General features: G+C 37.0%; 1 protein-coding gene across 1 annotated transcript; it reads left to right on the top strand.

Moving 5' to 3' along the window:
* Positions 1–326: 326 nt before the first annotated feature.
* arl6ip5a (ADP-ribosylation factor-like 6 interacting protein 5a) lies at positions 327–3,928 on the top strand. Its single transcript, XM_052140926.1, has 3 exons — positions 327–564; positions 2,205–2,422; positions 2,966–3,928. Exons 1-3 carry the CDS (start codon positions 386–388, stop codon positions 3,139–3,141), a joined length of 573 nt encoding a protein of 190 aa, XP_051996886.1. The 5' UTR covers positions 327–385; the 3' UTR covers positions 3,142–3,928.
* Positions 3,929–12,921: the final 8,993 nt, after the last annotated feature.

A 12,921-nucleotide genomic window follows, 5' to 3' on the forward strand; every position in this document is an offset into this window, starting at 1 on the left:
GGCTTACCAGCTTAGTTCTGCCTAAGAAGCGGTTCACAACGAACATTGTTTCCCCGTCCACATGTTTTAAGCGCAAGAATATGCTCGGTGTGAACAGCTCCTAAAACTATATATTATGAACGCCCACTTTTGTAATTATCAAGCTTTAGTTAACTTAATCAGGTTGTGAAATGACTGCGAATGCGTAAGACAAAGGGTGAAACGGTTGCATGATAACATTAATCCTTATCTGCTTGATTGCATGAAGTCGTAAATTATTCAAACTTAAAAAGTTTATTTACATTCGAAGTAACCGCCCAAAACCCAACGCGCCTCGCGAGAGGCAGGAAATAAACACACTGCTGCAGCACGGTGTCAGTTGCAGGTTTCCCACTGTAGTAATTAAATGGCTAAAGTCGAGATCGCCCCTTTGAGAGCCTGGGATGATTTCTATCCAGGCTCGGAGCGCTTCGCAAAACCAGATACACGAGATTTGTCGAAATGGAACAACAGAGTAGTCAGCAACCTCCTGTACTATCAAACAAATTATCTGGTGATGGCAATCATTGTTTTCTTGGTTGTAGGGTAAGTCCCATATGCTACCAGCAGTCTTGTTTGTTAACGTGATCATGCATGATATGCGATTTAAATGAACGTAAATTTCAGACAGTAAGGTTTCAAAGAGTAGCCTATTTCTAACATGTCTTGGGCACGTCAACAAGTACATCGGATAACAGGAAGTATCGCAATACTTTAATAACGCTTGAATAATGTTGTCTGACAAAATACACATCATTAATAATGATGTTCTCAATTTCCCAATTAAGTTAACTTTAAACAGCCAGAAAGACAGTCGCCTTGCTCTGAGATATTGAATACGATAATACGATGTGAATAGTGTATTGTTCTAATAACACCAACGAAAAGTAGCATGGCACCCTACTGTTTTTGACATCGTACCCCTATGTAGAATGAATTGTTTGAAAATGTACATTCCATGGTTTAGGCCTGTCTCACCATCTAACCTAATATATCAATGTACCATGGTTCATCTGCACAGGAATTCAAATAAAGTATACTTCAAATTCTGACTATAGTATTATCTATCCAACATGGAGCACCATTTCCATCTAAATATAGGAGGTTTACTTGATCCTGACAAACTTGGTTGGTATGTGGGCACTGGGCATTTGTGTTTGTGAGCTGAAGGCCAGTGTAATGTCTGGGGAATTTGGTTTGGATCTAATATTATAGCCAGTTGCTATGTCTGAATAATATTTAAGGCGTTAACCATATGACAGTAACCATGAGCAATGGTCACCAGTATGTAGTCATGCACTCAAGTGTATGTTGATATACTAATTTGTATACTGAATGTCATCACTCATTTGTTGTGTAGTTGGACTTTTCGTTGCACTTTAGTTATTTGACTTATTTCCCGATAATTTAAAATCAGCACTCCAGTATCCTTGTCAACATTATTTTATTGCGTTGACTCTTATAACCGCTAGGTGTCATTATTGATACATGCGTTTGTTCTCATAAAGCAAAAGGAAAGGATCTGTCTGAAACTGAATGTGCCTCAGTAAATCAATGACTTGACAGGCAACTTTTTAGTATGTAAGTACCTTTTAAGGAACCTGGCTTCCAGTGTATCATAACATCACATCTGATGATCTAGATGTCCGGAAGGAAAGAATGTAAATGCATCTATGCCTTAAAAAATCATCCAGATGGAGGCATCCAAGTAGACAGGATGTTACACAAACATTGGATTGCCTTCTTACCTCCATAAACTGCCTGAGAATGGACCAGCACCAGGTTTCGGATAGACCGCCATAGTCCAATCACAATGATTTTAACTAGTATGATATTTCGGTCTGGCCGATTATACGGCCGATATTTGGACCTTTTGCTATTTCCGGCATCAGCCGATAACCGTGTTCACTTGGCCGATTTTCAGAAGTGTTAATTTTCCCTTGTGTCAGTTCCAAAAATCCAATGGATTGTCACTTTCAGTTTTTTCTTTTTCTTTCCAAGTTTATACAAATTTGAGTTAGCTCAGTTTTTCTTTCACTTTAGAAATTGTGTACATCTGATCTGGTGTTGTTAAAATGTATTATGTCAATCAGCCTTCTTGCTCTCTAGATATTGGCAGAGGCCATTGAAAACTCCATATTGGTCTATCACTAATTTTCCTGTCACATCCAAATCTCCATCCACAGGTTCATGAACCCTGTGAGCATGTTCACAGGTGCAGCAGTCATTGCTTCAGTTTTCATTGGCTCAGTATTGGCCGGAGAGAACAAGGTGGTGATCAAGAACTTCAAAAAGGAGAACCCAACCTTATTTGTTTTCCTGGTCATGGTAGTGAGTTACCTCGTGATGTCACTCTTTGGTGGAGTCATGGTACTGCTGTTGGGAATCAAGCTGCCACTTCTCTGTAAGTTTCTTAAGAAATCTGTGGATATCGTCTTGGTTTGCTTACCATCAGCAGAATCAAAAGGAACCAGTCTGATTTGATTAGATGCAAATGTATTTAGAATGCAATAGATCTCATTGGAAAAAAAGTGTGGCATGGAGGAATAGAATACAAGACATAACAGTTACTAAATGCAGATATAATTTAATAACGTATTAAATTGTAAAGGATAATGTACAGTCAGCCTGTTATATTCTGTGATATGACCAGCTGCCTGTCAATTATTCCACTTGCTACACAACTGCTTACCAAATGTATAAATAAATGGATTCAATATTGATTTGAGTTTAAATAATTGTATTATGTGAGGAGAAGAGACCGCTGAGTGATACGGGAGACATAAAACTAGCACTGTGATATAGGAAATCAGCTCAACAATCAATTATACAGTTTAGCAGTGATACAAAATATATGAAATGCCACTCTTGACCAATCAGGAAATACAGAGAGTTTAGTTTCAGAGAGTCAGTACATTTAAAAGTGCTTTGTCATTTTACATTTCAGTGATCTTTGCGCATGCATCACTTCGACTGCGCAACATGAAAAACAAACTGGAGAATAAGATGGAGAGTGCGGGACTCAAGAAATCACCCATGGGTATCTTACTTGAAGCACTGGGTCAACAAGAAGAGAATTTCAGTAAAATTCAAGGCCTTCTGGAGAGCAAACTCAATGAATGAACTCAAGAACATGCAAATGGCTCAAGAGGTTCTCACAAAAGAAATGAAGGAACTTATTACTTGCTATTTGTGAATTCCAACATATTTTGAGCTTGATTGTTGAAACAAACAGTATTTTTCTCATTGTATTTTTTTCTGGGTAGTATTTGTATGTACAGTGTTTTATAATGTTATGAAACAGATTTGTTTACATCTCGAGTGTGGACAGTAGATTAAACTATGATGCTACTGGGTGGGAAAAAAATTATCAAATTTTGGTTTAGGTGTAGCACAAGTGATCATTCTGAAAATATCTAAGGCTAATTATTGCAGTCTCACAAGTGATCATTCTTTTTTTATAATGTAGGAAAACATTGTGTTGTGCGTGTAAGTTTAAAGTGTTATGTTACAGTAGTATTCCTCTGTCTCCACATACATTTATGAAATCCAAGTTATAATATGACAAAAATATGTCATCAGTTTTATGATATTGGCTGCTCAAAAATGTGCAGATCACAGAGTAATTCTACCAAAGAAAGAGTGCACATACAGGACATTTATTTATTCTGCTGATTTTAATCACCCTTGATTTCAGTTGTTTTCAGAAGGCTTTTTTGCAGACAAATAAATAAATAATCAGGTATTACAAGCATTGTAAATGTCATAATGCTCATCGTAATCAAAATCATGTATAACACCTTGAGGATAAAGAATTCTCACAAATCTTGGTGCTAGTTGTTCAGGTTGCTATGATGCTGTATTCATAAATCTATGCAAAAAGTGTTCATAATAAAGCCACATTTTGGTACCATGTTTCATTTCATTATTATGTTGGCTTGACAAACATACTGTTATTCCACAAACTTGGTTTAGAAATTTTTTCAAAATACCCGAGATCAAATTTCTAACACTCCTAGAGCTTTTGAGCTACATCCACCAAACCTAGAATAGATATTTAGACTGTTCTGGAATAGCGTGTTATGTCTTTTCTAGATTATCAGTCTTGCAGTTTTTGCACAGCATCCAGTCAAATATCTGAAGAGTCCCATAGACTTACATTGACTTAATCTACCTATCTGTCCATCTATCTGACAGTGTCCAACTTTTTCTTGCTAGTTGGCTGTTTGTCTACTGTAATGTCCATACAACCACCAAACTTCAAACTTTCAGATAAGGCTTTATTAAGCCAACATCAAACTTCGTCTTGACAGTCTTTACTGTATCTAGGTACAGAGATGTTGTACATACAGTAGATACAATGAAGTAATACATATTAGTAAGCACAATACTTTAGGCTTTTTAACAGCTTTCTCTTATTAGAAGCTTTAAACACAGACCAAACTCACAGCTCCATTCCAGAGCAAAGGAGTCTTCTGTTATATCTTGACAGCAATGTGATGGTGACTTAAAAGGTAGCATACTCCCATACACATCTGAATCACCCACTTTCTTTCTGTCCAACTCTCTCCACCTAATCAATAGCTTCAGTAGATTACAGGGTGTTTCGGAATGTTTCACAGCATGTGTGCAGACTTACCTGCAGTAAATCATGCTGGGTTCCTCACTCTCTGAACCCGCTGTATCACTCTTGTGTGTTTCCAATTAAAAACAGATCAAAATCCAAACCGTTTAACTTATTAATCTTACATAGTACTGAGTTATGCAATATTGTGGTTGCTTTAAATCATTTGGAATAGAAGACGCATGGAAATAAGTAGATTTTTACATTTTCAGATTTTTCTTTTCTTTCTTGTGAGTGGTGCAAATGTGTCTGCCACGCCAGTCTACTGTGAATCTGGAGCAATGATCTGAGCAAATGAAGGTGAAAAGTTTAGAGCACTTGAGTAAGAGTTTGTCTGCACTTTTAGGAACTCAGTGCAAATTCCAAGAGTTTTTTTTTAGGTATGTCTCACAACAGAGTTCCTTATCTTGATAATTGACAGACCAGTAATTTTGGTACTGTGTTTTCTTGAATGAGTGTGGATAGAGTCCCTTTGTGTGCTTTGGTTCTGGCCATGCATGGAATATGGGAAAAACGAAATAAATCATCTTTAAGGCAGGTACATGCATGATGTTCGATCAACTTTGTTTAGTATTTGCATATATTCTTTAAAATGAACTGGCATCATATATGTAAGGTGGGTTTTTCAACTACAGTGGTTCAAGCTGCAAGGAAATGTTAACCGCAAGATGGAATAAAACTGCATTTCTTGTCTATTACCACCATCTATGTATCCACTTATACCAATGCCAGAAATAAGCACAGTTAGAATTTCTAATAATGTGGGAGAGTGTTGATTAGACCCATAGGATGACCATATTGTTATGCAATGTGGAGCACTTGAAAGTATATTGTTTGCACAGTGCTAGAAACTAGATATAGAATAAGTTGAAATGTTTAATAGAGCAAAGTCTTACAAGGTTACATCTGATGGGTACAATTTAGCTAAAATTGTTATGAAACCAGTATGCATACTACCGGAGTGAGAAAGAATGGTGGATAGAAAGAGAGGGATAGAGTAGAGAGATAGCATTGAGAGCTAGAGTCTGGCCTGAAACTCAGACACCCAAATGCAGAGCCCACAGAGAAGAGCCAGAGACAGGAAGAGAGAAAGAGGAAAAAGAGTCCAGAGCAAATCCTCTTTTATCCTTTCCTTGACCATGTGACCATAAACAGACCAGATACATTTAAACTGACCAATCGGCAGATCAGTTTTAACTCCCCATTGTATTCTAATGGTGACCATTTGCAGCCATTTTTATGGCCATTTTATTTTTGTCATCAGTTGTATTTATCAGTTTCATTTTGCTATGCCACGTCTACTAAAGTTATTAAAATCAATACATATATTTCACTTATGCAAAACAGAAATAAATAGTTATATCTCATACTTAACTCAGATATATCAAATCCACCAATGTGAATATTTTCCTACATATTATTTATCATTGATTTATCTGTATTTATAATAAACTTGTAGACATTCCTGCATTGAAACTCTTAGCCAATAGCACTTCAAATTCTATACACTGAAAATCGCACCAGCAGGCATGAAAGTAAATAGACTTAACTCTATATGTAAAATACTTTACTGGTAAAAGGGATTTGGGTGCTATGGTGTGCCAAAAGTGTGTCAATAAGAGTACAAATAGAGTACCATTTGTTCTCACACTCGAGGTTGAGGTCAAGAAGAGAGAAAGTGGGAGACAAAGTTTCAGATACACATGCTTTTAATTATCTTCATTAGATAACACAAAGAGAGATTGTGTCTTCTCACACAGAGATGTTATATGTATGCCTTTGTCAAAGGCTTTAGAGAGAAAGACTGCTTAATTACACAGTTTTATGCAAAAACTTACAATGCATATACAAAGTTTACATGTGAGCATTGTTTTGGGGAGGCATTAGGTTGCATATGGAGTCTTTGCAAATACAAAACTGTACCTTTCCTGTTCCTAACAGTAAGCACTGCCTAATCCAAGAACTCAGTATTAAAAACTGTGTACCCTACAAGAGGACAAAAACATCCCATTGTGTCCATGGCAGCAGAGGTATCACCGTGGTACCCTAGAAAACATCAATTAGAAATGGCTCAACTTATTAAAATACATACAAAACACAAGATTCAATTGATGATAACTAATTACATAAAACATTTAAATGAACCTGTAAGAGCATCATACACATAAACACACACAGCTCACTCATAACACATAAACTTAACACCAAGTGATGTCACGAAACAGCCGGTCTCAGCTTCCAACTTCAAATGTCAACCAAGTACCTCAATATACAGTACGATGTGTCAGTCGCTACCAGACATGCCACACATTTTTGTGGCATTTAGAGTGGCACTTACAGTGACACATGCCACTAGTGACCTGAAATGCCACTGGATGATGCCATACAGTTTAATGTTATAACCACTGCAGCATTTAGTGGCATGGCATCTTTCATTCTGCTGCCATTTGCACAAGCTACTGAAAATTGGCATATGTATTTTTTAAACACAATTGAAACACAAATGTATGCAAAGAATGCATCTCTTAACTGTAAACTCTCTCGACTTGTCAATTGTTGAGCTTTAAAGAAGGACTAATAAAACTTTTGAACTGTAAGTATCCAGAAACAAAAAGAACAAACTGACAATGGACATGCCATTAAATTCAGTGGCATGTGCCACAATGGTCAGTGACACATGCCCCTCAATTTAGTGGCATGTCCACATTGGATGGCTCCAGGAACTAAAAGAACAGACATCCTCGTGCCATTAACAACCAGACATGGCACAAGGCATTATATTCTTTTAGTTTCTGGAACTATACAGGGTGAAAGTTTAATTAGTCCTTCTTTAAAGCTTGACTAGTGACAAGTTGAGACAGTTTATAGTAATTAGATTATAGTCAATACTGCCTTCTTTGTATTCGTTTGTGGTTTGACTGATTTAAATCAATCATAAGCCATTAGAACTTAGGTTGGATAGTGGCAGGTGTCAAAGTTGATACCTGCCACTATCAAAATCACTAAGTGATTTTTTATTGTTTTTATGATTTTAACTTGAAAGCTCAAATAATACAAAAGTTTGAAGTGAACAATGAATGTAACTTTGGACAACATCTACAATGAATCTCTTGATGGAACTCCACATAACCCCTCCCCCATCTCCAATGGTTCAACATGACCTCATCTCTAATGACCTTCAGGTGCATGAGATGACCATTGTTGAGAAATTTTACACCTCCGTGAAATTACTTTTAAATTCCCAGAGGTTGTGGACTAAAAAGCACCCAGTAGGAAAACCTAATCATTTTTTGACAACTCTAAAGTCGCTGCAAGTTTGTGTACAGTAATTGTCTGTTGTGGATGTATTTTAAGTCAAATGATAGTATGGTAATATAGGCCCTGGTACTTCGTATGGAAAAAAACTGCAGGTTGATACAATATCACTCAGTTACAGTCGCTTTAAATTAATGAATACTATGACAATGTTAGTTTAGTCACTGTGAAATAGAGGAGCATAATCACAAACTCACTTGACAACTGGATTGCGTGTGTGTTCACGAGGGGTTAATAGAGGGCCATGGTTTGTGTGAGATTGTGTGAGCTGGGGATGACCTCTATGATATCTTAGTACAGCTTGTGTCTACAAGAGCAAGGGGAGGTTAGACAAAGGGGCACAGCTGCAGCACGAACATCTCAGCCTACTTCAGAAGGAGAGTAGGGCGGACAGCCCGGGGCCAAAGTTTAGCAGAATATTGTGCCCTTACCCAAACCCCTTATCTAAACCTAACCAATCTGTAGAGTGTGTAAACATGCTAGGAAGCTGTTGTGTGTAACAGAAGCAAGTTATTGTCACAAGTTAGATGGAAACGATGTCCAGCAACTTCATTGGCTGTAGTGAAAGTCTTACGAATTCATGAGTACAGTCGTATGATATCATACGAATTAGCCAAATTTAGAAAAGTCGTACGAATCCTCACAATTTTGCTGTGAGAGTATGATCCCCCACTGTTTGCACATTACAAATCTAGGAATATTAGAAATGTCTTAATCATGGATATGTTTACTTCACATAACACGAACGACAAGTGGTTGGATGAGACCGCTGGTACTTTCCATGTCTGAAAGGTGCATGTAGGAATAACAACAGAAAAATAAGCTCATTTAGGAGCTCTATAACTGACAGAATATACAATATAAAACAGTTTGCTGGGGCCTGGATTGCTCAGCGAGTAAAGACATTGACAACCACACCTAGAGTCGTGAGTTTGAATCAAGGGCGTGCTGAGTGACTTCAGCCAGGTCTCCTAAACAACCAAATTGGCCTGGTTGCTAGGGAGGGTAGAGTCACATGGGTTTACCTCCTCATGATCGCTATAATGTGTGGTTCGCTCTCTGTGGGGTGAAAAGAGTGAAGCCTCCACACGCGCTAAGTCTCCACGGTAACGTGCTCAACAAGCCACGTGATAAGATGCGTGGATTGATGGTCTCAGACGTGGATTCAACTGAGATTCGTCCTCCGCCACCCGAATTGGAGTCATTACACCACCACGAGGACTTAGAGCATATTGGGAATTGGGCATTCATAATTGGAGAGAAAAGGGAGAAAAAAATAAAACAGTTTGTTACTTGTAGCTCTGAGAATGTTATATATTTAATTTCTTGTCCATGCAACAAACAATATGTGGGAAAACAATCAGACAAGTTAGAACACGTTATTGAGCATATGAGTGCTGTGAGATAAGATGAAAAATCTCTAATTGCACGCCATTGGTGGTCATTCTGTATCTGCATGTATTCATTCATCCCCAGGGAATGAATACATATTTTTCCCTCTGTTGTTTCTTATAGCTTAACAGTGGTGTTTTTTTGGTTACTCAATTTTGAATCATGGTATATTTGCAAATGGAACTATGTACAATTTACTTATTTCAGGTGATCATACTGTATGTCATTAGACCCATAGTCTTGGAATATGTACATTACTAGCATGTTTATTTTTCCTTGATAAAATGTTTAATGAAGAATTGTTTGAATGATACAAAATGTAATCTTTACTGATTTTTGTGCATATAATAATTCTTCCTTGTGTTATGAATTTTATGAAGGGGAGGTTAGACAAAAGGGCACAGCTGCAGCGCAAACATCTCAGCCTACGTCAGAATGAGAGTAGGGCGGACAGCCCTGGGCCACAGTTTAGCAGAACAAAGACTCTGTATCTTTCTCAAATCATAGAGGATAGGACTCAAGAGGGGGATGTGGAGAGAGAGAAACTACAAATAGTTGTAAGACAGTGTATCTCACAAAGAAAATGTGGGGTCATATTTCACCCTTAAATAATAATATTACTACTACTACTACTACTAATAATAATAATGAGTAGATTATTATTGGCATAAAGAAAATGAGGCCAATTGTTAGCAAAAAAATCTATCTATTTAGTAGATATCTATCTATCTATCTATCTATCTATCTATCTATCTATCTGTCTGTCTGCACAACCCCAATCCTGAAATAGTTGGGACAGAATGAAAAATGCTAATAAAAACAAAAAGGAGTGATTTGTAAATTATATTCACCCTTTGTTATATTGAAAGCACCACAACAACACATTATATTATGTTTTACCATGTGAATTTCATTGTTTGTTTGTTTTTTAATGTACAGTCATTTCAAATCAGATGAATGCAACACGCTCCAAAAAAGCTGAGACGGGGCAATTTAAGACAAGTAACAATTTGACGAGATGAAATAAGGTGATGTGAAACATGAGCTGTTAAACAGGTGAGGCAATTGTGTCATAGTATATAAGGATTCTAGGATATATATGTATACAGTATATATATACAGGGTTGAGGAGTAACGAAATACATGTAATGGGAATATGTATTTAAAATACAAAATAATTAACTGTATTCCACTACAGTTACAATTTAAATCATTGCTATTTAGAATACTGTTACATTCAAAAAGTTATTTGATTATGGAGCTTACTTTGCATTTTATAGTCATTTGTTTCATTTAATATTTAGTCCTTTCAGATGGAAAACATTTATACATATAAATGATGACAAAAGCCATTTGAACAGTGGTGAAACACTTTCTCATGATGTGTTACATTCATACAAGCAGACAGAGAAGTTTGAAGTTTGGACCAGAAGAAATAGAAATAAACCTTGTGTAAATTGTCAGCTTTTACATTTTACATGCATGTTACCAGGCACGATCATATTTTTGTTATCAAGAATATTCACGTTGGATACTTATTTATTTTTCTCTTGTAAGACCTTTGATATTAGAGAAATATAGTACTCTTGAATATAATGTTTGTATTGTTTTCCTGTAAAAATACCTAAAAAACAACAAACATCCAATGAGCGGCAGTTCTGTGGACGGAAATGCCTTATTGTTGAGAGAGGTCAACCGAGAATGGCCAGACTGGTTCGAACTGTCAAAGTCTACGGTAACACAGATAACCACCCTGTACAATTGTGCTGAGAGGAATAGCATCTCAGAATGGCTGACACTGTTTTGGTGGAACAAGGGTGACCTACACAATATTAGGCAGGTGGACTTAATGTTGTTGCTGATCAGTGTATATATAAGTTGAGTGGTGAAATATGTATCTTGTCATACAGTTGAAGTCAGACGTTTACATACACTTAGGTTGAAGTCATTAAAACTAATTTTTTAACCACTCCACAGACTTAATATTAGCAAACTATAGATTTGGCAAGTCGTTTAGGACTTGTGCATGACATGAGTAATCTATCCAACAAATGTTTACAGACAAATTGTTTCACTTTTAATTGAATATATCATAATTCCAGTGGGTCAGAAGTTTACATACATTAAGCTAACTGTGCCTTTAAACAGTTTGGAAAATTCCAGAAAATGATGTCAAGCTTTTAGACAGTTAGCTTCTGACAGGATGTGCATTGAATTGGAGGTGTACCTGTGGATGTATTTTAAGGCCTACCTTCAAACTCAGTGCCTCTTTGCTTGACATCATGGGAAAATCTAAAGAAATCAGCCAAGACCTCAGAAAAAAAATTGTGGACCTCCAAAATCTGATTCATCTTTGGTAGCAATTTTCAAATGCCCGAAGGTACCATGTTCATCTGTACAAACAATAGTACGCAAGTATAAACACCATGGGGCCACGCAGCCATTATTCCGCTCAGGAAGGAGACACATTCTACCTCCTAGAGATGAACGTTGTTTGGTGCAAAAAGTGCAAATCAATCAGCAAAGGACCTTGAGAAGATGCTGAAGGAAACAGGTACACAAGTATCTATATCCACAGTAAAATGAGTCCTATATTGACATAACCTGAAAGGCTGTTCAGCAAGGAAGAAGCCATTGCTCCAAAACCGCCATAAAAAAGCCAGACTACAGACTACAAGTGCACATGGGGACAAAGAGCTTACTTTTTGGAGAAATGTCTTCGGGTCTGTTGAACTGTTTGCTATTATTACCATCGTTATGTTTTGGAAGAAAAATGGTGAAGCTTGCTAGCCGAAGAACACCATCCCAACCGTGAATCATCGGGGTGGCAGTATCATGTTGTGGGGGTGCTTTGCTGCAGGAGGGACTGGTGCACTTCACAAAATGGATTGCATCATGAGTAAGACAAATTATGTGGATATATTGAAGTAAAATCTCAAGATATCACTCAGGAAGTTAATGCTCAGTCGCAAATGGGTCTTCCAATTGGACAATGACCCAAAGCATACCTTCTAAAGTTGTGGCAAAATGGCTTAAGGACAACATAGTCAAGGTATTGGAGTGGCCATCACAAAGCCCTAACCTCAATCCGATAGAAAATTTGCTGGCAGAATTGAAAAATCTTGTGCGAGCAAGGAGGCCTACAAACCTGACTCAGTTACGCCAGTTATGTCTGGAGGAATGGGCCAAAATTCCAGCAAATTATCAAGAGAAGCTTGTGTAAAATAATTTAAAGGCAATGCTACCAAATAATAACAAAGTGTATGTTAACTTCTGACCCAATGGGAATGTGATGAAATAAAAGCTAAAATAAATAAAATCTCTCTACTATTATTTTGACATTATATTCTTAAAATAGTGATCCTAACTGACCTAAAACAGGGAATGTTTTCTATGTCAGGAAGAAAAAACTTTTTTAAATGAATTTGGCTAAGGTGTATATACATTTCTGACTTCAACTGTATATTCTTTCCACCCAAGGGATGGCTTAGGAAAGGGGTCATAGGTCACAAGGGATAAGAGATTATGAACCCTTTGACATACTTTAAGGATAAATCTTACACTTTATATGG

Source organism: Xyrauchen texanus, chromosome 13 (assembly GCF_025860055.1).
Source record: "Xyrauchen texanus isolate HMW12.3.18 chromosome 13, RBS_HiC_50CHRs, whole genome shotgun sequence".
NCBI classification, from domain to species: Eukaryota; Metazoa; Chordata; class Actinopteri; order Cypriniformes; family Catostomidae; genus Xyrauchen; species Xyrauchen texanus.